The sequence below is a fragment of the Nyctereutes procyonoides genome, unplaced genomic scaffold (genome assembly GCF_905146905.1).
Source record: "Nyctereutes procyonoides isolate TBG_1078 unplaced genomic scaffold, NYPRO_anot_genome, whole genome shotgun sequence".
NCBI lineage: Eukaryota > Metazoa > Chordata > Mammalia > Carnivora > Canidae > Nyctereutes > Nyctereutes procyonoides.
The window spans coordinates 48,144,779-48,170,485 of record NW_026575020.1 but is presented as its reverse complement, the minus strand read 5'-3'; the positions used below and the strand labels follow the sequence as shown (position 1 = coordinate 48,170,485).

The 25,707-nt window shown below is 44.7% G+C and overlaps 1 protein-coding gene across 1 annotated transcript in view; it reads left to right on the top strand.

Moving 5' to 3' along the window:
* Nucleotides 1–25,707, top strand: part of PRKCA (protein kinase C alpha) — a 393,503-nt gene that overhangs the window by 298,925 nt on the left and 68,871 nt on the right. Inside the window, exons 6-8 of the mRNA XM_055301540.1 lie at nt 7,587–7,743; nt 9,012–9,146; nt 9,406–9,502. Coding sequence (XP_055157515.1) covers nt 7,587–7,743; nt 9,012–9,146; nt 9,406–9,502 — 389 coding nt within the window. The remainder of the gene's footprint in view (nt 1–7,586; nt 7,744–9,011; nt 9,147–9,405; nt 9,503–25,707) is intronic.

Sequence of the window (25,707 nt, the reverse complement as noted above, 5' to 3'; positions counted from 1 at the left end):
TCCTTTGTTTACACTCTTGACTCAATCATTTACTAAATGTTCGGCCTTGAGCAAGTTACTTAACACCCCAGTGCCTCAGTTTCCTCATCTGGAAAATGGGCATCTGAGTCATTATTTCACAGAGGTATTGTGAAGCTTAAGTGAGCAGGTGTAGTAAGGCACGTGGAAATGCGTCAATAAATCCACCTATTCTTTTTATTGAGATATAATTCACACAATAAAATTCGCCATTTTATTTTTTTTTAAGATTTAATTTATTCATTCATGAGAGAGGCAGAGACACAGGCAGAGGGAGAGGCAGGCTCCTTGTGGGGGGCCTGATGCGGGACTCGATCCCAGGATCCTGGGATCATGACCTGAGCCAAAAGCAGACGCTCAATCACTGAGCCACGAAGGTGCCCCAGAATTCACCCTTTTAAAGTATACAGTTTAGTGGCTTTCAGCATTTTCACAAGTTTGTCCTCACTAAATTGCAGATCATTTTCATCACCCCAGAAGGAAGCTCCTAAATGGTACCTATGCTGAGCTGAATGGTGACTGTACAAAGATACCCGGTCCTAATCTCTGTAATCTATACATGTGAGCTTATTTTTTTTAAAGGGTCTTTGTTGATGGGATGAAGTGAAGAATCTTGAGTTAGGGAAATTATTCTGAATTAATGCATTCCGGGCAGCCCCGGCAGCACAGCGGCTTGGCACCGCCTGCAGCCCAGGGCGTGATCCTGGAGACCCTGGATCGAGTCCCACGTCGGGCTCTCTGCGTGGAGCCTGCTTCTCTCTCTGCCCCTCTCTCTCTCTGTCTCTATGAATAAATAAATCTTAAAAAAATATATGAATTAATGCATTCCTACATGTCGTTAGAGAATCTCTGGCATTAAACATCTATTTACATATGATCATATCTTTATAAGAAGTAATGGGTCTTTTTTTGAAGTTTTTATTTATTTGACAGAAAGAGACCATAAGCAGGAGGAGCTGCAGGCAGAGCGAGAAGCAGGCTCCTTGCTGAGCAGGGAGCCTGACCTGGGGCTGTGTCCCAGGACCCCGGGATCATGACCTGAGCTGAAGGCTAGTGCTAAACCGACTGAGCAACCCAGGCACCCCAGACGTATGGGTCTTAAGATTCTCTGAAGGACAATGCTTTGACCATCTAATAATATATCAAAATTCTTTGGGTTTGCTTGAAAATACCATTCATGGATTTGAGAAGCTTCCATCACTCTGCCTGCCTGATGTTAAATGACACCAGGTTCTTTGGACCAACCACAGACACTACACCTCCGCTTGTTTTCTGCTCTTGCCTGTCCCCCCCCCCAACATTTTTGCACTCCCATTTCTTTGGCTGTTGGTAACTTCAGACAAAGAAGAGTTTGTATGGTCTTGTTTTTCTGTAGTGTCAGATAATGTAATTTTTGCCTTTGTGTGATGTGGGGTAGGATTATTAGAATTTTGTTCACTCTTGTTTTTGCTGTCGAGCAAGAGGGGAGGTGGAGGGGGAGGGTCGGTAGGTCAGCACACACTGAACAATCCCGACTTTTGCAGCAAGGCTTTGTTTTGGGCTTTCGACCTTGTTGTTGGCTTTGTAAGCAGAAGCCACAAGGATGCTTGCAGAGAGAGGGGTAAAGACACTAAAAATAGAGAATTCTTTTGTAAAGCAAAACACATCATTTGAAGGGCCACATTGTCCTTGAATTTAGAGGCCCTTGACTTTTCTGTGCCTCACTGAACAATGTTCCCATACAGATCTGAACTCTGATGGGCAGGGGTTACTATGGGTCAGTGCAGACAAGTCCAGTCTGCAGGTAGAGGGGCTCTAGCTGTGTTCCCCAACGAAGCCTTTAGTGTGTGTCGTGTGAATCTTCCAAAGCCTCCACGAGCTCTGTGCCTAGCCAGAGTGCCCTGAGGCAGCCTCAGACTGAGGCTGAAAATCCACAGGGAGGCAGGGACAGGGTAAGAAAAATATGGTGTATGGCTGCATTGGCCCTGGTCTGGCTTTTATGTTAGGTGGTGAGTTCAGGTGTTTATTATTATACTTCGTAATTTATCTCTGGGTCAAGAGACCATCTGGACCATTCTCTGAATGGATCAAGGATTGCCTTGATTTTTTTTTTTTTTAATCCCAAACTATTTTAGAACCACTAGGATCTGAGTATTGAACTCTAACCTAACCCCAAGGTCTGGAAATTCTAGTACTATATGAACCCTCCCTTTAATATACCAGATTTCTTTACTCTGAGGAAATAGCCCTGCCCCCTGGGCCAGACAGGAGGGCTGGCTGATGATGGTAAAGTGGCAGACACATGTGAACGTGATCATTAGTAATGGCGGCGAATGCTTCTGTAACACTCCATCCATTCCAGGTTTTCTTCTAAATGCTTTACAGATATTAATGCACTTCATCTTCACCATGACACTGTGAGGCAGGCACTGTTACTGTTCCTGTCTTACAGATGTGAACAGACTGACAAGTGGGCTAACTCGCCTGAAGTCCTACAGCTAAAAAGTGGTAAAGCAATGATTTGAACCCAGCTGTCCACGCTGTTAGCCACTATATATTTTACTGGCCCCTTGAGAAGAAGTCAGCCACTATCTGCAAGTGTAGTGAGCCTGACTGTCATTGTATGTCCTCAGATGGGCATTTGACAGTCACCTAACTGGCAGTCTTTATGGGGTTGGCTGGCCTCTCCCTGAGAAAGCATGGTGGTCACCTACTTTTCCCCCTCAAACAGACCTTTGGGAAAATCCCGGGCTTCATTCCTAAGTGTTGGCTGTGCCATCTACCAGATGCTTTTGCTGCAGATTCCCAGTCTGGGTAAGGCCGCCTCCAAGCTCTAGATGAGCCAGCTCATATGCCTGAACACTTACTCAAAACCCCCATGTCCTGGGCTTGCCTCGCCACTTCTGTCAGGTATCCCTGAGGCACCGTGGAGGTGTTTTTCAATCTTCATAATCTTATTTGAATGGATTTTATCCAGGAGGGATACCTTACATAATCAAGAAATTATATAACCTTTCAACCCAGGGTGGCTTTCCTTAACGCTTGACTGCCGATCCTTTCCAAAGCCACACTTCAAGCCAAAAGATGATAATACAACTCATGTTCTACATTTCTATTAAAGTCCTGGAATTATAGAACAGACTTTGATTCTAAAAGTGCCAATACCACAGCACAGACATACTTCTTGAGCAGATGTGTCCTTCTCACGGAAGCTGCAGAACTGCTGTGACATGCCGAGAGCAAGAGCTCCTCCCACATGCATTCCAGGGGGCTCAGGGCCTGTGTGGATTAGTGCCACAGCACTGGAGTGGGGCAGGGGATGTGCTACTTCACCACCACCACCTTTAGAGACCGTCGACCTCTCAGAACTTGAGCTGGCATGATAGAGCTTTGCCCCGAAGAGTCCCATCAAGAGGTTCCACAGCAGATTTGTTCCGATCTGAAGTCTGAGGGTCAGAACAGGGTGGCTGTCACAGAAGATGAGAGACTTAGAAATGAGCCACGGAACCTGTGCCGGGTCTGTTCTTGGCCCCACTGTGAAATGCTCACCTTCCTCTGTGCCTCATAATTGGCACAGGGCTTCTCACATGTGGGGCAGGACCCGACAGGCTAGGACTTCTGCTCGTGCTCCACAGGATTCCTGAAGGCACTGATCTGACATTAGAAAGCATTCAATCACATGGTGAGAAAGTTACTCCCTTTCCAGCTTTCCTTCATTATTGGTAGTACGGTGTAGAGGGGAACTCCATCTGGGGCTGGAATGTCCTAAGCATTCACCCTGGTTTAATTTCCCCTTTGTAACTAAGAGTAGGCCTCAGGCATTGTATTTATTTTTATGGTTCCTTTCTCCTCATAGCAGACAGCCTTGGTTTTCCATTTACCGGAGTAACACATTTCCTTTTTAAGTGTTGAGTGTTAAGGGGCGCCTGGGTGGTGCAGTGGGTTGTGCATCAGACTCTTGACTTTGACTCAGGTCGTGATCTCAGGGTCGTGGGATGGAGCCCAGGGCTCTGTGCCCAGCAGAGAGTCTGCTTGAGATTCTCTCTCCCTCCCTCACCTCCCTCCTCAAATAAATTTTTAAAAAACCGTTTAAGGGCCGAGTATTAAAAAGTGAGTGGATTTTTTTTTTTGACGTAATATGCTGAGTCCTCAAGAGATGCCAGTGATGTGGGCCGAGGGACCACCCTGTAAGAACATCGGTCAGGTGCCTGGGATGGTATCATGCAATACTCACCTGAGAGGCTTCAAAGTTGCTAATGCCACTTTGGGCCTCAGTCAGGACCAATTAAATTGGGACTCTGTAGGGGTGGGGCCCAGACATCAGTATTTGTTGCCCATGTGCAGCTGAGCTGGAGAACCACTGCCCTGGGGTACCCAGCCACCATCAGCACCCGCAGGGGCACCATCCTCACTGCCCTCTGACCCTACAACTTGATCACATTCTCTTCTTTCTGTTTCCTGCCTCTCACCCTTCTCATCTACCACCCCGCTTGTTTTGCTCTTCTTTTCTCATCCCTAACTTCCCTGCACCTGCTCCTGTTAGCGACCCCCTCCAGCACTGCTTCCCAGGTTAAGACCTTGCCAGCACCACGCGGTTGCAACCACGTTAGAAAATCTCCACGTCATACTCTTCTTCACCCGCCTGCCAACTCATAAGCTGCCAGTCCAGTTTCTGAACACCTAAGCCTTTAGGGTTGTGCTCTCTGCCAGCAACTTGTATTAACAACAATGATAATAATCATTATTGAGCTCTTGCTGTGTGCATAACACTGTTCTAAGCACTTCACACGTATGAACTTACACACTCCTCCCAGGGAGGTACCGTTTTGCAGATGCAGAAACTGAGGCACCGGGAGGTTACAGATCTTGCCCAGCGCTATACCCACCCCCCTCCCCAGAGTGGCAGAGCCAGAATTCAAGCGCAGGCAGCCTGGCCCCAGAGCCCACAGTCTGAGCCAGTGGGAGCCCCCAAGTCCATTGCTCCAGGTCCTTACTCAGGTGCCCCAGTATGTGATGAATCAGCCACACACCGGGCAGGCTCTTCTCCACTGCAATGGGAAATTGAAATTTGGACCCACTGTCTATTTCAATGATGTTTGGAATTGGTAGCTCTTTTTATTTTCCACTTCAATCATAGTATCTCAGTAGGAAGCCCACAGCTTTAAATCCCATCAAGACCATAACTCATCACCATTCAGAAGAGATCAGCCTTAAAAAAAAAAAAAAAGAAGAAAAGATCAGCCTTAAACGATGCTGTGTGTGCTGGCTGTCAGGACCAGAAATTGAAGATGAAAACGCCAGCACCATAATCGTTCTGTAACTGGCAATACCCTTGGCAGCCTCTGTGGCTCCTCATTAGTTTATCTGGGCTGTAGCCTCCGTGTTAGACATTCCAGGGCTTCAGCTGCCTTTTAAAAAGGATCTGATTCTCATTCCAGTGATTAATTGGAGAGAGACCTTTGGCCCCTTCCCGTTCCTTGCGGGAGAGCTCTGTTTTTATGACAACTATTTCATTTACTTCGCCCCAACAATGCTGTTTCACTGGGAATGAGCCCCTCTTCATTTTTTGTGAGTAAAGAAATAGAGGCTCAGGAACTTATGTTTCCTGTGCTTGGGAGTACATGGGAGGGGGGGGGTTGGTGGGGACAGGATTTGAAAGCAGGTGTACTGAGCTGCAAAGCCCATGCATACTTTCTTATGTTGTACCCACTCCCAGTTGGATGAGGTTAGATATTAGGGGGAAAATCCTTGGAAAGCATAAGTGAATATAAGGAACATAGGATACCCTGGCTTCTCTGTGGCTAGTAGATATGAGCCAGCCCACCATCCCCCCACCCCACACTCAGACCATTTGGATACGGTCCTGTCACCTGCCTGTGCTCATGCTTCTAGGCAAAAAGGATGTGAGGCTGTTCGCCAGCAAGTGTGAGTGCTTAATGTGTCCCCAGACTGGGAACAGGCAGTGTTGGTCTGTGACTTCTCATAGGGCAAGGCCCTGGGGCCCAGTATCTTCAGCATCCTTCCAACCCCTCTCTCTGTCTGCCCACTGCCAAACTCCAACATCTTCTTGTAAAATTATTCTAAGGACTTCACTTAACAGTCACCCTAAACTAATGATCTGTATGACAGGCTAGAACAATGTTTCCGCAACTCTTCTCTGCATCAGAATCAAAAGGCTTGGTAAACACAGATCACTGCACCTGCTCCTAGAGTTCTGACTCAGTGATGCCAGGGCTGCTGGTCCAGGGGCTACGCTGGGAGAACCAATTACATGTGTACTCACGGTGTCAGCTAATTAGGGACCCTGATGATGGGAAGTTTCAGCCATGTTGGGGAAGATGTCATCAGAAAATGGTGAGGAAGACATTTGGGGTAGGCAGGCTCAGGCTTTTGTCCTTATCATCATCGTGGTAGATAATGACCTATCTCATTTACATGCAGTAGCTTTACCTGTTCCCACAGAGGTAATAAGCCCTTGCTCTCTGCATCTCTAACCACGCCTCCCTCTGTGGATGAGGTGACCTTTCCTCCTCATTATTTTAGATTCCCATATGAATGCATCTCAATCTAGGATGTACATTGGAATTATCTGGGAGTCTTGTTAAAGTGAGAATTCTGAGTTTGTAATTTTGGGGTGGGGCCTGTGATTGTACACATCTGATGAGCACACAATGTCCCAGGTGCTACTGGTCTATGGACATGTGCACATTGCATAGCATTGGATAGCACACCTGGGGAGAATATTCTGTATTACCGCTGTATGCATCAGTGGCTCTTGCGCCTGCTGGATAGTAGAATCACCTGGGGAGCTTTTAAGACCATGGGCTACACCCCTCAGAGATTCTAATTTAGCTGTGAGCATTGGAAATTTATTTATCTATTTGGGAGAGAAAACAAGCAGGGGAAGGAACAGAAAGAGGGACAGTCACAAGCAGACTTCCCACCGAGTGTGGAGCCTGATGTGGAGCTCGACCTCATGATTCTGAGTTCATGACTTGAGCAGAAACCGAGAGTCAGACACTTAACTGATTGTGCCACCCAGGTGCCCAGTGAGCACTGGGATTTTTAAACCCCAGAGATTCCAATGTACAGCCAGATTGAAAGTCACTGGCCTTTACAAAGAAAAAAGGTGAATCCTTTTAGGAGCTCAAATAATTCAATGGCTTGGACTAGGTTGGCTGGTTGCCTGGAGCCGGGCACGACCAGTTCTGGAAAAGGGCTGCAGACAGCACCTGGGGATCTTGCTTAAATACAGCTTCTATCTCAACAGCTTTGGAGAGAGACCCAGGCTTCCAAATTTCTAATATGAGGTGCCCAGGTGTCACTACTGCTGCTGGTCCAGGCTGGTGCTGCATCTCAAGGCTTGACCACAGGGCCCGCGTGATGCACATTATCTCTGGCAGCAGTGACAGCAGGCAGCTTTCCTCATATTGAAGATCAGAGACATTTTAGTCATCACCTCCTCTTCCTTTAAACACATCTTGACAGATATCTCTGTCATTCAACTCGGTCTCGACATGGGACACTGCAATACAGGTCAGTTCTCTTTTTATAACATTTGATCTTTTTTTTTCCTTTTCCCTTCACAGTACGAGATGCAAAGAATCTGATTCCTATGGATCCAAATGGGCTTTCAGATCCTTATGTGAAGCTGAAACTAATTCCTGATCCCAAGAATGAAAGCAAACAGAAAACCAAAACCATCCGCTCTACACTGAATCCCCAGTGGAATGAGTCTTTTACATTGTAAGTTTTGTCTTCTCTTCCCAGTTGAATTCCCTCCCTACACATCACAGAACTGCCCACCTCACTGTGAGAGGTGATGAGGTGGACCTGTTATAAATGTCTTTAAATGTTGCTTCATTCCTAAGGCTTTCTCAGGCCACGGCTAAGTGGTAGCTGCCGTCACCTGTTATACCAGATGGTAGCCAAGAGTTACATAATGCAGGTCCCCCAGATTATCATCAATACCTACCATGTACAGAAAGATTCATTTATGTTAAAGATAATGTGAAAGTATATAAAGCATGTCCCACTTCTTTTTTTTTTAAGATTTTATTTATTTATTATGAGAGGCAGAGAGAGAGAGAAAGAGGCAGAGACACAGGCAGAGGGAGAAGCAGGCTCAATGCAGGGAGCCCGATGTGGGACTCCATCCTGGGACCCCAGGATCACACCCGGGGCTGAAGGCAGATGCTTAACCACTGAGCCACCCAGGGAACCCCACGTGTCCCACTTCTTAATGGACTTGAGTCCTATTGAGGCTTTGGAAGAAGGTAAGGTAAGAAATTAAATAATAATTTTTAAAACAAGGAATATAGGAGTCATGTGCTGTTGCCACTGAAATGGGAACATCATCCTCACCTTTTAGCAGGGAAGACTTCCTAGAGGAGGTGACATTTTAAACAAGGCTTAAAGGAGTGCCGGGATTTCAGAGGCAGAGACAGTAGAAGAGAAGGAAGGACACAGTGAGAAGAAGGAGTGGCATAAAACCATCAGGGACAAGGAAGCACTTCTGCAACCAAGCACAACCAAGTGGTCATCCGTGTAGACTAGAACAGCACATCCGCTCCACAGGGAGTGGTTTACCTATGGATGACCAGAAAGGTAGCTCTTTTATATAGAACAGAGGTGAGCAAGTTCTGTAAAGGGACAGTCAGTAAATACTTCAGGCTTTATACAGTCTGTGTTGCAAGCATACAGCTCTGCTGACCTAGAGCCAAAGCATTCATAGACAGTACGTATGCAAATGGCCATGGCTGTGTTCCAGTAAAACTTTATTTACAAAAAACAGAGGGCCAGATTTGGCCTCTGGGACCTCATTTGCTCTCTGCCAGTCTAGAGCTTTGGCTGCTGGGGGCTGGTACTCTGTTGGCAGTAGGGAGGGAAGTACATTGAATATACTACTAGTTTTTTAATCTCAGACTCCTCTATCATGAGCATGTGGTAGCCCCCAAGAAACTGTGGTCTAGATAACCTTGTGTTTGTGTCCATCTGTGTGTGCTCTTTTGTAGCAAATTAAAACCTTCAGATAAAGACCGCCGGCTGTCCGTAGAGATCTGGGACTGGGATCGAACAACAAGGAATGATTTCATGGGCTCCCTTTCTTTCGGAGTCTCAGAGCTGATGAAGATGCCAGCCAGTGGATGGTAAGGACACCGCAGATTGAATATGCAATTTGTCAATCAAAGGTTAATAGTCTCAGAAACATTAGTGCCCCCAGGAGATTCAGAAAACAAATGGCTTCAGTCTGCAGTGATGATTGAGCATGAGGTTACCTGGCTGTAGTCTCCCCACAGGACACATTTTAGAAACAGCCAGGCTAGGGGTTGGAGGAGGGAAGTTGCTGACTCTATCATACCAACACAGCGTTCGTAACCCTCCTTCTGTCCTGTGTCTCCCCCAAAGGTACAAGCTGCTTAACCAAGAGGAAGGTGAGTACTACAATGTACCCATCCCAGAAGGGGACGAAGAAGGAAACGTGGAGCTCAGACAGAAATTCGAGGTGAGGATATTAAGGAAATTACTGGAGCCGCCTTTCCTTTGGTGAGCTTGACCTCAGGAAGGGCCTGGGTTTTGCGGTCACACCTGCTAGGCGACCTAAAGCAATTGAAGTGTGAAGCTTTTCCTTTATTTGAAAATAGAAGTGCTGCATGATCAGCTTCCTTTGCAAGCTGGGTTAGCGTTCTAGGCCTGCGATGGTTGTGAGAACAGAGACGCGACCTATCCCCGGAATCAGCGTCGTTGATTTGTGCATAAGAAATTGCTTGGCACATCAGCGGCGGGGACAGGCAAGGTTCCAAGTGCAGTGTTCTCATTAGAAAGAGGGACTGTGCTCCTCCAAATGGCAGGAGGACGTGCTGGCATTAACTCGGGAGGTGGTTTGGGTGTAATTAAGCTCTCAGGCCGGCATCTTCACTTTTGCTCCCAAGCTTTAGAAAAGGCTAGCTCTTTGTCTCCTTCCTCCCGAGTGTCTGTGTTTGCCTTGGGTCCCAGATTCATCTGTCTTCTTCCTCCCTCCTCCTCTGTCCCCCTTGTCCTCCTCACTTCCTTCTTCTTCTTTCTATCCATACTGCTCTTCACTTACCAGACATCTCGGCTTTTAACGCACATTCTCTTCTCTGAGTATCTGCCTTACACCAGGTCACAGCTTTTTTTTTTTCTTTTTTCTTTTTCTATTTCTCTAATCACCTGCATTTTGGCTGTTTGAGGGAGTCACACAGTAGGCGTAACAGTCTGTGTAACCGGCTCATTTCTTTTTGAATCTTTCTGTACCTCAGGCTAATTAGGATTTTCAGAATTCCCATCCCCTAAAGAAACACGTACGCACACACATAGATACACACATGTGTGCTCAGAGATACTGAACTGTGGCTGAAATGTCGACACTAATGAGATGCTGTTGGTTTTGTTTCCTCCCTCTCTAGTTTCCTTCTCTGAAATAAAGGTTTGTCCCAAAGAAATCTGTAGATCATATCGAGGTAGAATGAATTCTTAAGGATGTAAGACAGAAAAATGTTCAGAGTGCTTTCTTCAGGCTGATACTTGGTTAAAGTGGATGTTGATGGCAAATACTTAAGGTCAGGGCTGTGAGCCTGGATGCCCTCGGGAGCATTAATGAGTCACAAAGAATATCAGTAAATGGCAACAAACAGCAGGGCTCAGGATTGGTGACAGCAGGGTGGGGGCTGGATTAAGCTGGTGAACACAAGCCCTGTCTAAAGGGGGTAGCCTGGGCTACTCAGCATCTGCTGATCCTTGCCATGCACAGAGGAGGGTCCTATGCCACCTGATGTTCTGGTTCTTCGAGAGAAGCCAAAAATCCAGATTTTTTTATATGACATCTTCTGACTTATTTTAATATTGGCAACTAATTAAAAGTCAAAGCTTGGTGTACGCCAAACACATCTATTGCTATAGACACAGGTAAAATTCAGTTGGAAGTAACCAGCTTGCAATTTCTACTCCTAAAAAATACAGAAGAAAAAGAAATTTATAAGTAAAGTGAAGTTCTTTCCAAAGGGGCCTGGTAATAGAGGCATTCAAGTGCAAAACTGTGTTAAGGCTTGGGGTAGCTGCAAGTATCTATGCCAGACAAAGCTGTTTATTTTTTTTTTTTTATTTTTTTTCCTTCACTTCCTCCTTTAGCTACGCCCACCTCTGCCTCATAGTTCAGAACAGGAGCCCCGTCCCCAACATCACACCACCTCTGTGAAGGATGAATCTTTCCAGAGAGTTTTGGCACCCCAAGTGCCAGCACTCCTCAGATGTCCCAGGCAGGAGAGATTGCTGAGAAGCTAGACGGAGCCTTGCTGAATTTCATGCCATAGTTTTAGGTCGTTAGCAACCAACGGGTCAGGAACTGCTGGTATAGAACACAGTTGAGGGAGGAGGAACAGTATTGGGACATCTTGATGGTGTCACTCTTGGAAATGTCTGAGACTTAGCTTTGCTGACAGAGAAATATTGACCCACTTTTCATGCTTCATTTCCATGGCTTCCTGGTGAGTAACCTTCCTGTTTTTCTGGGCAGTGAGTCTAGATTTTTATAAAGGTCAGAGTTCCAAACTCAAAAAAAAAGGGAGGGGGTGGGGGGCTAGGTCAGAGGGCTTGAGGCCAGAATTGCATTTCTCTCTAGAGGCTCGTTAGAGGCCATGTGTGTCATGCTGGTCACTCTTCTCCCTCCTGGCAATGTACTTTACACTGGAGCTCTGCTAGCCCCCAAGGGCAAGTGCAGCAGAGACACCGAGCCTCTGCTGTCTAGCTTACTGACTTCTGTGCTCAGAGCACCTGCACGAACTACATTTGGGCTTTTTCTTTAAACATGTTTCAGCCCCTTAGATCTTGCTGGAATTGCATTAACTCATTTACTTAGAGGTGCAGGAGACCAGACAGAAAGCTGCTAGATTACAGTAGTGTCAAGGAGATGCTGAGAATTTTTCCATAGCTGTTGTGTTGCATTTTAAATGGAATATTCAGATCTGATTTCAAGCAGGAGTTATCATGTAGCTGTGTGCTGTTAAGGTCCGTAAACGTGAAACTTGTAATATCTCCCTGCTTATAAGGAAGCAGCATGCCTGAGTAGAAAGGCTGTGTCCACATTTGAGCAGTTCTGGGTCACAGCCAGCCTCCCCAGACAGGGTGCCACCAGGCACCAGGGTGCAGTTTGGAGAACTTTCTCTAATACCCACCCCATTCTTCCCTCTCCATTCCTGGCCATGGTATGACTGCTTCCCAGTGTCCGTAGACTCACCCCTCTGTCCACATCTCTCCATGTACTTGCCATCCTGACTTGCCTTCCATCATCCAAGTCCTCTTCTCCTCCACCCAGTCTTTAAGAGATACTTTCCCACCCTCTGGTAACAGTATGATTCAGCTGAAATTTTCAACTTGAAGTTCCATGGTGAATCATGACTGGGCATCACTCAGTGGTATTGTCCACAGGGTTGTTGTTCTTTCCGTGCCCAGCTCTGTTATCTAATAACTAAGTGTGGTTTTCAAGTCCTCTTCCAGGAATCAAAAGTCACTCAATCTGATAGAATAAAAATCCAAACAAATGAGCCTTCAGAGCCCTGTCACCATGTTAGCATTTATCTGATAACATGGGGAAAAATTTCAAATTTATTGTTGATTCCAGAATTCAGGCAAACAGAATGATCAGTGAGTAAAAGCTCTTAGGAGCCAAGGAAATCCCAGGATGGTTGGAAAATGACCTGATTCCGTAATGCACTGTGCCGCTAGAGCAGTTTATCTGTGTAAAAGACAAACCAGAACCTTGACCTCACTGTCACAGTCCATCCCTGGGCCTTTACCCTGTTCCCTGTTTGTCTTCAAATAAAGTCTACATACTTCCTGATTCACAAGCGTAAGTTATGTATTTGTTCATTTGTTCAATAATAAGGCTCCAGCGATGAATAAAGCAAACATTTCCTCCTGTCTGTGGAGCTTACATCTGTACCTTTGGGCCCCGCTTCAGATCTTTTTGTAAACGAGGCAGGAAGCTTCTTGAGAAATAAGCTTATCCTAACCCTCCATGCTGGTCAGTGATTTCCCCAGGACCTCCCCTCACAACTGATAAGATCTAGGACTTGTGTTCCTCCTGCTACTGGGCACCCCCTCCCTGCGTTGAAGCTCATGGCCAGGGCTGGAGAGAGGGCCTGCCTTCGCCTCGAAGTGCCCAGAGGATGGTGGTTTAGTCCTTGCTCAGCAAACTTTCTATAAAGGGTCACATAGTAGATAGTTTAGGCTCTGTAGGCCTCAGAGTCTCTGTCCCAGCCACTCACCTCAAAAGCAGCCACAAACAACAGATAGATAACAGTTGTGTGCTAATAAAACATTATTTATAAAAACAGGTGACAGACCAGATTTGGCTCGTGAGGCTAGTTTAATCCCAGGTTGAGCCCACGAATTCTTACATGAAATCAAATCCTGGCCCTGCCATGTATTAACCACATGACTTCCCTGTGCATGTCCTTCACTGTAAAAGGGAATAATAATAGCATTGACTTAATGGTATTGTTTTAAAGATTAAATTAGGTTGTCGTTAGAAATTTCCAAAAGCAGACTTTCATACTAGTGTTTTATCATCATCCTCAATATGTTTCATTGTAGAAACTGGGTTACAGAGGGGACTTTTTTTAAACTTCTAGAGCTTCCTGAAGAAAAAAAAAAAATTTTTTTTTTTTTTGATGTTGAAATCATGTTCTAAATGGTGGGTGTGTTCTGTGTCCTTGGTCCAGCCACATGATGAAATAGAAAGATACTGATGAAACTTGATCACCATTTATAACATGTTTTTATGGGAAAAGTAGATCTTCGTTTACATTTAGATGAATTTCTAGAACGTGTGTGGTAATTGGGAACTTTGTGTAACTGGCAGTGGGTCAGGTAATCTCTGGATGAAGCAGGGTTACAGGGAAGTTGTCAGGGGAGTAAAAGGAGTCTCACCCTGAGGAGCCAGTCTGCACTGACATTTCTCAGCACTGTAGTTTGGTATAAGGTCCTGAGCAAAGACTCAGAAGTGAGCACAACTGAAAGATGTGTGATGTGAACCACACCGAGAACGAACCCAAGTATAGTCATAAGCATAGCAGCAGTTAATGGTTCATCCGGTTAACAACAGAAACGGCACAGTTGGTTTATTAGTGATTGTGTTCACGTGAAAAGTCTAGCATTTCTGTCGGTGTCCTGTTGTTCTTTTGATCTTTTACCAAATCTGGGATTTGAATATTTCACATCTTGAGCTATGCCTAGGGAGTTTCTTCCAGTTTGAAGAAAAGTATCTTCTGACCACATCTTTTCCTCATTTCAAACATTTCCAGAGGATCTTATTCGTCTGTCTGCATGGTTATTAGTGAGGTTGAGCATTTTTGTGTTTCATCAGTATAGTCGATTCTTCCCCTGAGCCATTGGGCCCACATCTACCTTTCTTCCCAGCCAAGACCTTCTTCCCTGATCCTCCCCATAGAGAAATGGAGCAGGAGGGCTGATGACCCGAGCCCTGGATGAGCCCCTGGACCTGCCTCCCTCAGGCCCACAGCACCACGAAAACCACTTCCCACCTCTACACATTTCCTACGTCCGTATTTAACAAATAAAACCCGAATTCTCTCATTTTGCTCTAGTACCACTGTCCCTACCTCTAATTTGTATTTTGATGACTTTTAGCTACAAATGGACTTAAAATGAACTCATTTCTCCCAGTGGGGTTGCTTGTCTTCTCTATATGTTGTTTACAGTTATTGGAGATGCTGCCATAAAAGAGCCAAGCAGCTCTCCTTAAAAGGGGGCAACACCATTCTCTTCTGCCCAGTTGGTGAGGCTTTTTGTTATTTTCATCATTTGCTTTGGGTAATTAAAGTAGAACAAAATGAGAAGCTAAAAGCACCTGAGTCTTTTTTTCTACTTGCCATCCACTGCTGCTGTACCTCCAGGGTAAGTTAAAATTGAACATTAAAAAAAAAAAAGTTAAAAAGCAAAACAGACGTATTTGTAGCAGAATTAAGATTGCCAAGAGGCAGTGCGCTTTGGGCTTTGTCTGCAGTGGAATATTTCTGTTGTCAGAAAATAATGGAAAGCAATGTCCCATTAGAGAGCTGGCAAATGATACATCATAAATAACTCTCTGTGGAGTGTCAGGATTCAAGAGAACAAGATGGATGCATTTCAGTTGCAGTATTGCTCTAAACAAGTGTGAGCTCTCTACAGAGACCTACTTGCGGAGTTCTCTGAAGAGAGAAACTTACGATCAGGTGTGAAGGATGGCAGCTGCTCTGGGGGCGAGGTCTTGACTACCACCTCCCATCCTGCCCCTTCCGCGAGAGGTGTGGTGCTGGCGAGGACAAAGATGAAACCAGCAGTGGGCACAGGGAGTGACCCCTAAGCTTCAAGCTTTTAGCTACAAATGGCCTGTGCTGAGCACTCAGACCACTTGGGTTTGAGAGGTGGCCCTGTGTCACTGTATGAGCCCCAGTCCAGGAGCCCTTCTGCTGGGGTTTGGATCCTGGCTTGTCCACATCCTCACTGTGTGAACTTGGACACGTTACTCCATGTGTTCAGCATGGTATTCTAGAAAGAGGATACAATTGGAAATAGTCATGGTTTCACATCCTGGCTGTACCATTTACTAGCAGTAGTGACCTTGAACAAGATGCTTAAATTCTCTGAACTTTCATTTGCTTTGTGTGTGTGTGTGTGTGTGTGTGTGTGTGTGTGTGCGCGCGCGCATGTATGAGAAATGGGGATAGTAGTAGTACCTACTATATATAGCAGTGCTCTGAGGATTAAATGAGCTCATTTGTATAAGTTGCCTAGCCTAGCACCTGGCATATAGTAAGTACTCAATAAATGTCCACTAGGACTTTTGTTGTTGTTGTTGTTGTTTTTCCTTTTATCATATCTGATTCTATAAAATGGACTTACTCAGATTTGGTTTAGCTTACATTTATGAAAACTTACAAACTCTGACACTACCCTTGTACATGCAAAGAGGTGCTATGCTACAGAGAGGCAAGAGCATTTGAGAATGCTGTTTAGAGAAGTTTTGTCAAGGAGTCATTCCTAAAAAAAAAAAAAAAAAAAAAAAAGTCATTCCTGAGAACAGACCAGTAGACTGATTGTCCCAGCATTCACAACTGTCTAGGGCCTGAAGTTTAAACTCCAGTTCCCTGGAGGCAGGCTTCCCAACCTGTCTCTGCTTCAGCTCTGTTTTCTGTCCAGGCAACGTTTCAGGCTGATTTGAACTTGAATGCTCACCCAGTTGGCAACTTTGCTGGTGCCACCCTCAGCCTGACCCCTGCCCATGGGTCATCTGTGCTCTGCCCCAGGACCTCAGTTCTCCCCAGTTACAGACCATCATCACCATCTTCATCTGACTTCATACCCAGCCTTTATCTTCAGATGATCTAGAAACACCAGAAATTCTTCAGCCCGTTGAATAGAGGCAGCCTATAGGAACCAAGCCTGTTCTTCTTTGGTGGTTTGAATATATCGTCAGCTATATAATCCTAAATCCCAAATCTTAATGTAATCTTAAATCCCAAAGAGTGAAGAGCTACATTTTCCCTTACCTTGAAAATCCTCTAGAGCTGCACTGTTCAGTTCAGCAGCCACTGGCCATATGAGTCTATCGAGCACTTAAAAATGTGGCCGGTCTGAATTGAGATGTTCACCAAGTATGAAATACACACTGGATTTCAAAGACTCAGCAAAAAGGAAAGAGTGTAACTTCATTAATAATAATCTGTATAATATATATTGAAATAATATCTTGGATATATTAGGTTAACTATAATTTAACAAATCTATTATGTACTTCTATATATCAATATTAAATGTTGAAATCAGTTTTACTTGGTTAAATTTTTAATGAGTTTCATAGGAAATTTACATTTATATATGTAGCTCACATGGCTTCTATGGGATAGGGCTAATCTAGAACATTCCTCCCAGGAAATATAGTTTGTCACGGGACAGGGACTGAAATGCAAAACCAGTGACTTTCTAATGTATTTTTCCTGGGCTTCTAAATCATCTGTATCCAAGAGAACTAAATTTTAGAAAGTTGATTCTCTCAAGATTCTGGGTATATTGCTAGGCCCAGATAAGTGTGAGAGTGTGTGTGTATTTTTGGCATGGCCAAATAACTATTAGACAAATGTAACAAGGCTGGGATAAAATTTGAGTTACTTAATAATTTAATAATACACATTTCTAATAATAGCTCCAGAAGTCACAGTGAAATCTGAGAATTCAGTAATTAGAAAGCTGTGAACAGAGGATCAGAACTCTCATTGGGCCCTCCCTTCTAGACAAAATGTTGCTTTACTTCATGGGCTATGCTAACTGTATTACCTAAGGGCTATGAACCCATGAGCTCCATTAATGTTAACAGATACTTTAGAAAGAAGGTGACTCTAACTTTCCATAGCTGAAATGTTTTATTTGAAAGACTTTTTTGAATGTATTCTACAAAATGTCCATTGGTCAGAATCTGAAGGAGAATTAGCAGTGGCTTCTGTGATGTCTGTGTCTTCACAGTTTTTGTATTTGTGACCACTCAGAACCATATGAAGGTCTAAAGCAAAAGAAGCCAAGCTAAAATTGATGAGCATGTTCCATTAGAATAAGCTTTTGTGGGATTGGTAATAGAGATCCAGAAACTGCTAGAAAGACACATCACCCTAGAGATTCTGCAGATTGCCTTAAGAACACACATATATCTACTTTTTATTTATTCCAGAGAAATACTATGAGATTGTCCCTGTTATTAACAAATTAATATCCACTTACTATTGTAGTTAAAGTTTTTAAATCAACATTGATGAGATTCTGTTACTAGGCTATATGTAGAAAGAGCGAGCAAGCATTTTCCTGTTTACTATTAACTGAAATTGGATTTTCCAAAAGCCTCTATTGTCTTTGAAGACTTTATCTAATTCAGAATGTTCTTCTCTGGATGAGAAAAAAGAAAATAGTTCATTGGAGACCCTCAGATAGATTGTAGCTATTTGTTGATCTGATCAGTGCTGCTACTGTTACTATGGAAACCTGAGTACTTTCCAGTGACCTTTTGGACTCAAAATCTGTGAGCCCCAATATAGAGTCTGCTTTTTTTTTTGTTTGTTTATTCATTTTGGTCCCTAAATAGCTTACTTAATTACTTTCTGAACCAATGTGATATTAAGGGGGAAAGTCTGTAAAATGCACATCCGTTGAAGGATATTTTAATCTTTATATTTCAGCTCTGTCTTAGAAGCAAAATCTTAAACTGAAATCGGACAAGGTTTAGTGTTGGAAACCTTTTTCATGCATTCATTAGATCGTTGTCAACAGAGGTTAACACTACCACTCACCTGAGCAGACTCAAAGAAAGCTTCCGAAAGCAACTGCACAGAATTTCTGATTAGTCCATAAGGGAGAGTGAATGCATTTATATCCTAGCATTGGCAACATGCTTTCAGTTTAATTTCTCTTATGGAAATGACTTTGGTGGGAAACCAGAAAAAAAAGACATTCCAGTTATCTGTTCCATCCTAATGGATTCCTGAAATGACATAAAAAGCCTTGTGTTTATAGCTATGGGGTTGGCCTTAAGGGTGGATGTTGCTGGTTCAATAAACAGGGCAAGCCTAATATTAAATATTAAAAGCAGCTATCCATGTGTACCCAGGCCCTGGCACCCATAGGAGATTGGCAGGTCAGGAACTTAAAGGACGAAAGGAAGGTAGAGCCAATGTCCCTTGGCACAGAGACATGGCACCTAAGCCCTGATACAGGTCCCTATGGTTCTAGCCTAAGCACCAAAGAAGAAGCTAAAGCCCCTTAACAGAGAAAATCCTAGAATAAGAGTGACTTCACACATAATAATGTTTGCTGTTCCCCAAAGAACATGTCCTACAAAGAATTAGAATTGGGGTCTAGAGAGGTCAATCCCGAGGATTCTGAACTCCCTGGGTATCCTGAAAAAAGAAAGTGGTGAGCACTCAGTGCTTCAGATCCTTGCAACTCCAACTATGGTACATGGACCAGCAGCATGAGCATCATCTGAAAGCTTACTGAAAATGCAGAAACTCTGGGGCCCCTTGGTGCCTCCGATTAAGTTCCGACTCTTGATCTCAGCTCAGGTCTTGAACTCAAGGTCATGAGCTCAAGCCCCACATTGGGCTCCATCCATGCTGGGCATGGAGCCTACTTAAAAAAAAAAAAAATGCAGACTCTCAGACCCCATCCTAGACTTTTACCAAGTCAGAATCTGCATTTTCACAAGATCCCCAAGTGGTTCCTGTCCCCTTTAAAGTTTGAGAAATATCATTGGAGAGGATGTAACCTGGTGACTAATGAGTGAATAAATTTATATCCTCCAGCAGTTGCAGAGGTGATGAGGACAGACTTCATTACACCCAGTATCCAAGTTCAATGGGACGGGGACTGGTACCCAGCCACCTGCTTTTTTGTACAGCCCATGAGCTAAGAATGGTTTTAATATTTTAAATGTTTTTTTAAGGGTGATAACTCGTGACACTTGGAAATTAGGTGAAGTTCATATTCCAGTGTCTGTAGAGTTTATTGAAACAACCACATTCATTGGTTTATTGTCACTGGGTACTTTCCTGCTACAAGAGCAGAGCTGAGTGTCTGTAATAGAGACTGGCCTACAAAGCCTAAAATATGTGCTGTTTGGCCTTTACAGGAAGAGTTTATAACATAATAATAGAATATCAGAAGTGGGGGAGATGTTTAAAATTACCTCTATTGATGAGAAAACAAAAGCACAGAAAGGACTTGGTCTAGCTGGGGTGTAGTATGACCCAGATCTCTCCTGTTTCCTCTCATTCACCCTCCCTGTGACACCACGTTCCTGTCCCCTTCACGCACACATCATGCTCTTGCATGCTCCTTAGTACTTGCATTCCCTTGGAAAGACTCCCCCCTTCCCCTCCACTCTCCTCTTTCCAAAGCCTACCCATATTTATCTAATTCTTAAGCCTTTTAAACCGGCCTAAAATTTCCTTGTGCCTGCTAAGATGCTCACTTGCTGGTCACACCTGTAAAATTTGTTACCTTCATCTCATTCTGGAGAACCTCAAGCCCTGCTCTGAATGCTTCAGAACCTAAACCTGTTTGACTCTCCTCGACAGCCCACAGGAGGATGGCTCAGCTGATGGAGGTCTTCCAGGGGAGAGGCCATTCTGCAGCCCAGAGAGTCTCCCTCCTTCACACCTAAGTCCCTTTATCCTGGGACAGAACCACATGTGTGATGAATATGGTCATGCTCAGAGGTGGACCATCTGGCTCCTTTCCCATACTTGGGTTCCAAAAATGGATAGTTCAGAAAGTTCCCAACTGGTGAATGCTATGTCTTGAGAACGTTCCTGAGTAGGAATAGGTGATGTGAGATCTTTTACTTTGTCTCCACTCTGTGGGTAATATTCCTGACCCTCACAGTGGAGGAGAAGCAGAACTTTCTAGCCTGAACCCAGTAAACCATAGATGAGCAGGCATCTGACTCAGGTCACAAGTCAGATCTAGTAGTTTCTCCATCCAGTTCTTGAGACACCGATCCAGCCTCACTGCTGAAAAGATTATGGCTCTTGCAACATGACATGACATTAACATGGGGCCAAAGTGGCCTCAGAGAACTCAAAATGGCAGCTCCCAAATTGAGGCCCAGGAACCGGTGACTGGGTGCTTATTTCGGTTTTATTGATGGGTTTTGTTTCACAGATGAGGTCTCTGCCCTTTAAGACCATTGCCTTAATAGACAAAGGATTGTGCTCTTCCTACCTTATCAAGCCAACCAGGTGGAGTCAGGGAGGGCCATTGCTCAGGACCTCAATGAGTTCAGTGTCTCTCGTGTCCATTATTGAAAACTGATTAGTTAACATTTAGGCAGCTGTCAGACATTTACCATCTTCACTTAGCACAGAGGTGCTCTGCTTCCTCACCTCCCATCCAACATCCAGGCGTGAGGTCCAGCATGTGTTCCCTCAGAGTGCTCATGGATGTGTGGAGAGAAAGGGTCTATGGGTGTCTAACTTGATTCACTTCATAAGCCTTTCCTTGATTTTTTTTTCTAACTATTTGGGTCAGCTTGTTCTATCTGAGCATAAAATGGCTTAGGGATCTTTCTAGGTTGATTGAGTCCAAGAGCAACTGCCCAGTGGTTGCTGGAAGGCTGTGAAGCTGCCCAGCCTCGGTATGGAAGTGTCTCTGCTAAAGGATTTTTTATCTCCCTATGGAAGGTGACCTATTACAGTTGGAAGTTGGAGGTAGGACCCTTCTGAAGCCACACCAGGGCATCTCAGCCAATGTGGAGTCCTCTATACCTAGAGGTATTAAGGCAAAGACTGGGCAACTCTATCAGAAAGATGCAGGAGACTGAGGCACCTGGGTGGCTCAGTGGTTGAGTGCCTGCCTTTGGCTCAAGGCGTGATCCTGGGGTTTTGGAATCAAATCCCGCATACTTCTCCCTCTGATTGTGTCTCTGCCTCTCTCTGGGTATCTCTCATGAATAAATAAATAAAATCTTTAAAAAGAAAAAGAAAATTTAAAAGGTGCAGGAGAAATGTCAATTAAATTTCCTCTAGGGTTCTTGGAAACAACACCAACATTTCAATGAGGATGTTTTTGTTGCTATTATTAGTTGCCTTTAATCTTGATGTGGATTAAGATCTCTAGCCTAAAATAGAGCTTTTGGGATTGGAATAAAATGCCCTATTTTGAGAACAATTATAAATAGATTTGTGATTATAGATTTAAAGGATCCTAATTATAAGATGTAACAGAAGCTAATCTATCCGTACCTGTTCAAAGAGATGTAAAGTTCATATTTGGCTAGTTTCCTATTTTAGGAGACAAAACCCTCCGAGCACAAACATAATCTGTCTCTGTTCAGGCTCAGGGATGTGGTGACCCTTTCAGGCTGTGAAATTTGGGTTCAGAACACCAAACTCTTTGTCAGATTTTCTCCTAGAAGGAGACTCACACTCTGTATGAACTTTTAGGATTTGTCTCATGACTCCTTGTATAAAATTTTCTGTTAAGATGGTTTCAATTTATTTTCCTCACATTAGTACTTGAGAAAGTAAAGTGATCTAGTCATGATGTTTTTTGTTTTTTGTTTTTTGTTTTTAAAAAAAGCTGAAAGATGAAAAGCAGTACATCTGGGGAGCCAAACCTGGTTACCTGGCGTCTAGGCAACCAGAATGTGGTTAGCAAGCTGCCCAACCTAGGTTTTACCATTAATCTTTGGCTCTTTAGGATACTGAAGAGTCTTCTGAATTCTCAAGAAAAAGGTTTTAGTATGGATAGCTTTAATGGTAAATGGGTTTGGCTCTATTCTGATTTATTGAAGGGTGGCAACCTATGTGTCTAAAATCAGCAGTTAACTCGCTGTGTGCCACCTCAGACACAGGATGAACCAAGTACCCCCATTACTCCATCATATGGATCAGCCAAAAGCAAAAGAAGCATCCATGATGACCAGGGAGGTATTTGATGTGATGCCACGCGTGGCCACATAAAATAGTCACGAGAAAGAGAAGGGCCTTGGCTCCATGTGGTTTGATGCTAGTCCTTTCATCATTCATACAAAAAAGAGTTCCCACCCCTGCGAGGGCCAAGTCCAGCTGCCCCTGTCGGGCCTCTGGAGCAGTGCCTGCCTTCTCTCCTGGACCCTCACATGTGTCCTGGGCTGTCTCTCCCCTGTGCTTTCTGTCTGCACTGTAAATGGAACCTATGGTGTGTTGTGCTCGATTTTTATTTTTTCTCATGGTGCTGTTTTCCTGTATCTGTAGCGTCTTCCCTACTAACCTAGCAGTTTTTCTCCTTCTCCCATCTCTTACAGGGATGTCATGTCCGCTTCCTAAAGGTAGTTCTTCCTCCACTCTGTTCTCTTCCACCTTGCCTTCCACAAAAACGTCCACCCTGGTTTTTGTGGCTGCCCAGCCTGAGCCCCCAGCCATGCTCTCCACTCTTAAGGATGCACTGTGTGTTCTCGTGGCTTGAACCTTACGCCTACTTGTTTGTGTCCCAGTCGGTGTGCTCCCATCCAAATGACCGTGGCCCTCCAGTGAGGAAAAAAAAAAAATGTTTCTTATGCATCACCCAGAGAGTATAACAGTCCTCCCCTGTCTTCCCTGTCTTCAGAGTAGGCTCGTTTAAGATTGTACAAAGTAGGAAATACTGAAATCTCCTATCAGTGAGTAAAAAGATAAGTTCAAGTCTATTTTTAAAGCATCAAATGAACAGAAAGAGTGCATCTTTAAACTGACAGCACATTTCCTTTTTCTTCTGTCAATATATATTTCCAATCACATACTAAGCCTCATTTTCAATTTTATACAGACATCTACATAAGCATGCAAGCAATATGGTGTACTTACACTACATGTGTGCATTTATATGGAAGATGTAGTGTAATATATCTGAAATCATCAGATTTTTCTGTTCTCAATGCCTGGCTTAATACTGCTCATTGTATTTCATTTCTTTTTTTCATTTCCTGATTTTTTCCCAAATCAGTTGTCATAACCTAATCCACCATTCTACCCTCAAACTGTCAAGTGGAACTTTGCAACATGCATGTAAATTATTTCAGAAATCTTCCCCCTAATCATTTCTGACAATGCCACTCTCTTTTGGGGAGCTGGTCGGAGCTGTGTGCCAGCTGTGTTTTCAGTGGATTGCCTTTGTGAATAATTGAAATCCACTCTGGATGGTTACAGCATATTCAGATCGGAACCACCTGAAAAATTTAAACATTCAGATGCTTGGGTGAAGAATTTGCAAGGGGAAATCCCACCCCCTGCGCCAAAGCGAGGATCCAACACCACATGCTCTTTTTCAAACTCTATACTCAGGGAAACATCTAGTAAATAATGCTTCTCAAGTTTCTCTCTGTAGATCTCGTATCTGACACGACAGACGTGTCCCCTGAAGGGGCCACAAAATATCAGTGACCCAGAGTTACTGGAACTAGGGAAGAAAAATATTCTCTGAGGTTTCACAAGCCTTACAGAGTGTGGTTACGATCGTGTGTGTAAACTGGCATCTGTCAAGACCTCTCTTGTGGCCGCCCTCCTGTTGTTTTGTCTTTTAAAAACGCTGTCACACGGTGCCCTGCATGTGTTCACACTGGAGAAACCTCTTGAGAAGTTGGCTACACCCGAGCACTCCGAGCCACCTGCATCCTCAGAGCCAGCAGACACACCTCTTGATCATTCCCAGGACAGTGGAGACAGTTCCTACATAAAAACAAACAAGTCACCTGTCGTTCCTGTTGATTCAGAGGCCCACCCTACTCTGATGAGCTGGATTCACACTGGGGGCTCTGGGTCCTTACCGTGACCCAGATGTCTCTTGCCTGTCTGGTGTGTTTTCGTCTTTGTGCTTAGGTTGGAGAGTCTATTAAATACACACATCACGCGGCTCTATTTCACAACATGTAGGAGGAGCTGGGTGCTGGTGCAAAGCTCGGGTGTGGCTGGAAAGGGAAAGGGAAATGAAGGGAGAGGAAAAAAGAAGAGGAGGAAGTTAGGGGGAAGCCACCACCTCCCTGGCCCCGCCCCGCAGGTAAACCCTGGCTCCTCCCAGCTGCAGTGAGTGGCTGTCCCATCCTCAGCAGGACTGCCAACCCTCCTGCCTGCCCAGGTGGCACAGCTCCCACCTTGTTGCTGCAGGGAAGCAGCACAGTGGAGCCGTGACGCTCCGGGCTGCCTGGGTACAGATCCCAGCTCCTGCCTCCCAGCTATAAAGCCATGGGCCACTTAGCTCACCTCTCTTAACCTCAGCTTCTCCATCTCTAAAATTGGGGAAATAAAAAAATAACCAGCCTCCTAAGTCTGGGAGGACTGAAGGAGGAAACAGAGAAAGTGGCCAGAACAGCACTTGGTTGGGGAAAGTGCTGCTGTGGCTGTTACCCTCTGCATCCTCCCTCTACCCACCCTGAACCCCAGGGGTCTTCCCACATGGGAAGAAGAAACCCAGCCGTTTCCTGAGAAGTCATCGCCAAGTTAAAACGAACCCTTTGTTGTGTTTTCTGAGCTCCCCACCCCCACCCCCGCCCCGTGGCCCCTGGGTTGGGAAACCTGGTTGTGCATTATAGGCATAGCACCCTGGCTCCCCAACCCCAACCCCACCCCCAGCCACACCCTGCACACAGCAATGAGGTTCATTGAAGAGCAGGGTCAGGAGCTGTCAACAAAGCTCCTTGTCCAACATGCTTTGTGTTGATGCACATTTCTTGTTTCCTGTGCCTTTTGTTACGGGTCTTAGGACAAGTCACCTGTCTGCTGGAAATCCACCACGACCCAGGCAGTGAAAATGGAGTGGCATCACTTACACCTCTGCAGAGTGGCATCTCTTGCTTGTTCATGAACATATCTTCACCTTGTGGCTTTTTCTGAAAATAGACCTGTCAGTAATCAGTCTGTAGGCTGATTTCTCTGTATTGACATGCTGGGAAGAAGCAGGCAGGCAGGACTGTCCATGACTCTCACCAGTGGCCATGGGTGGGCAGCCAGGTTTGCACAGAACTGGTGGCTGGGGTTGCAAGAAGCAGCCACGGTCTCCTTCCTTACTAGAGGTGTTCCTTTTGTGACCCTCATTTCCGCCCAGGCCCCAGCAGCCTGTAGGTACTGGTGGGATCACAGTAATTGAAAGAATTTAAATATTACTGGCTCTTCCTAGCTTATTGACACAAGACCTTAC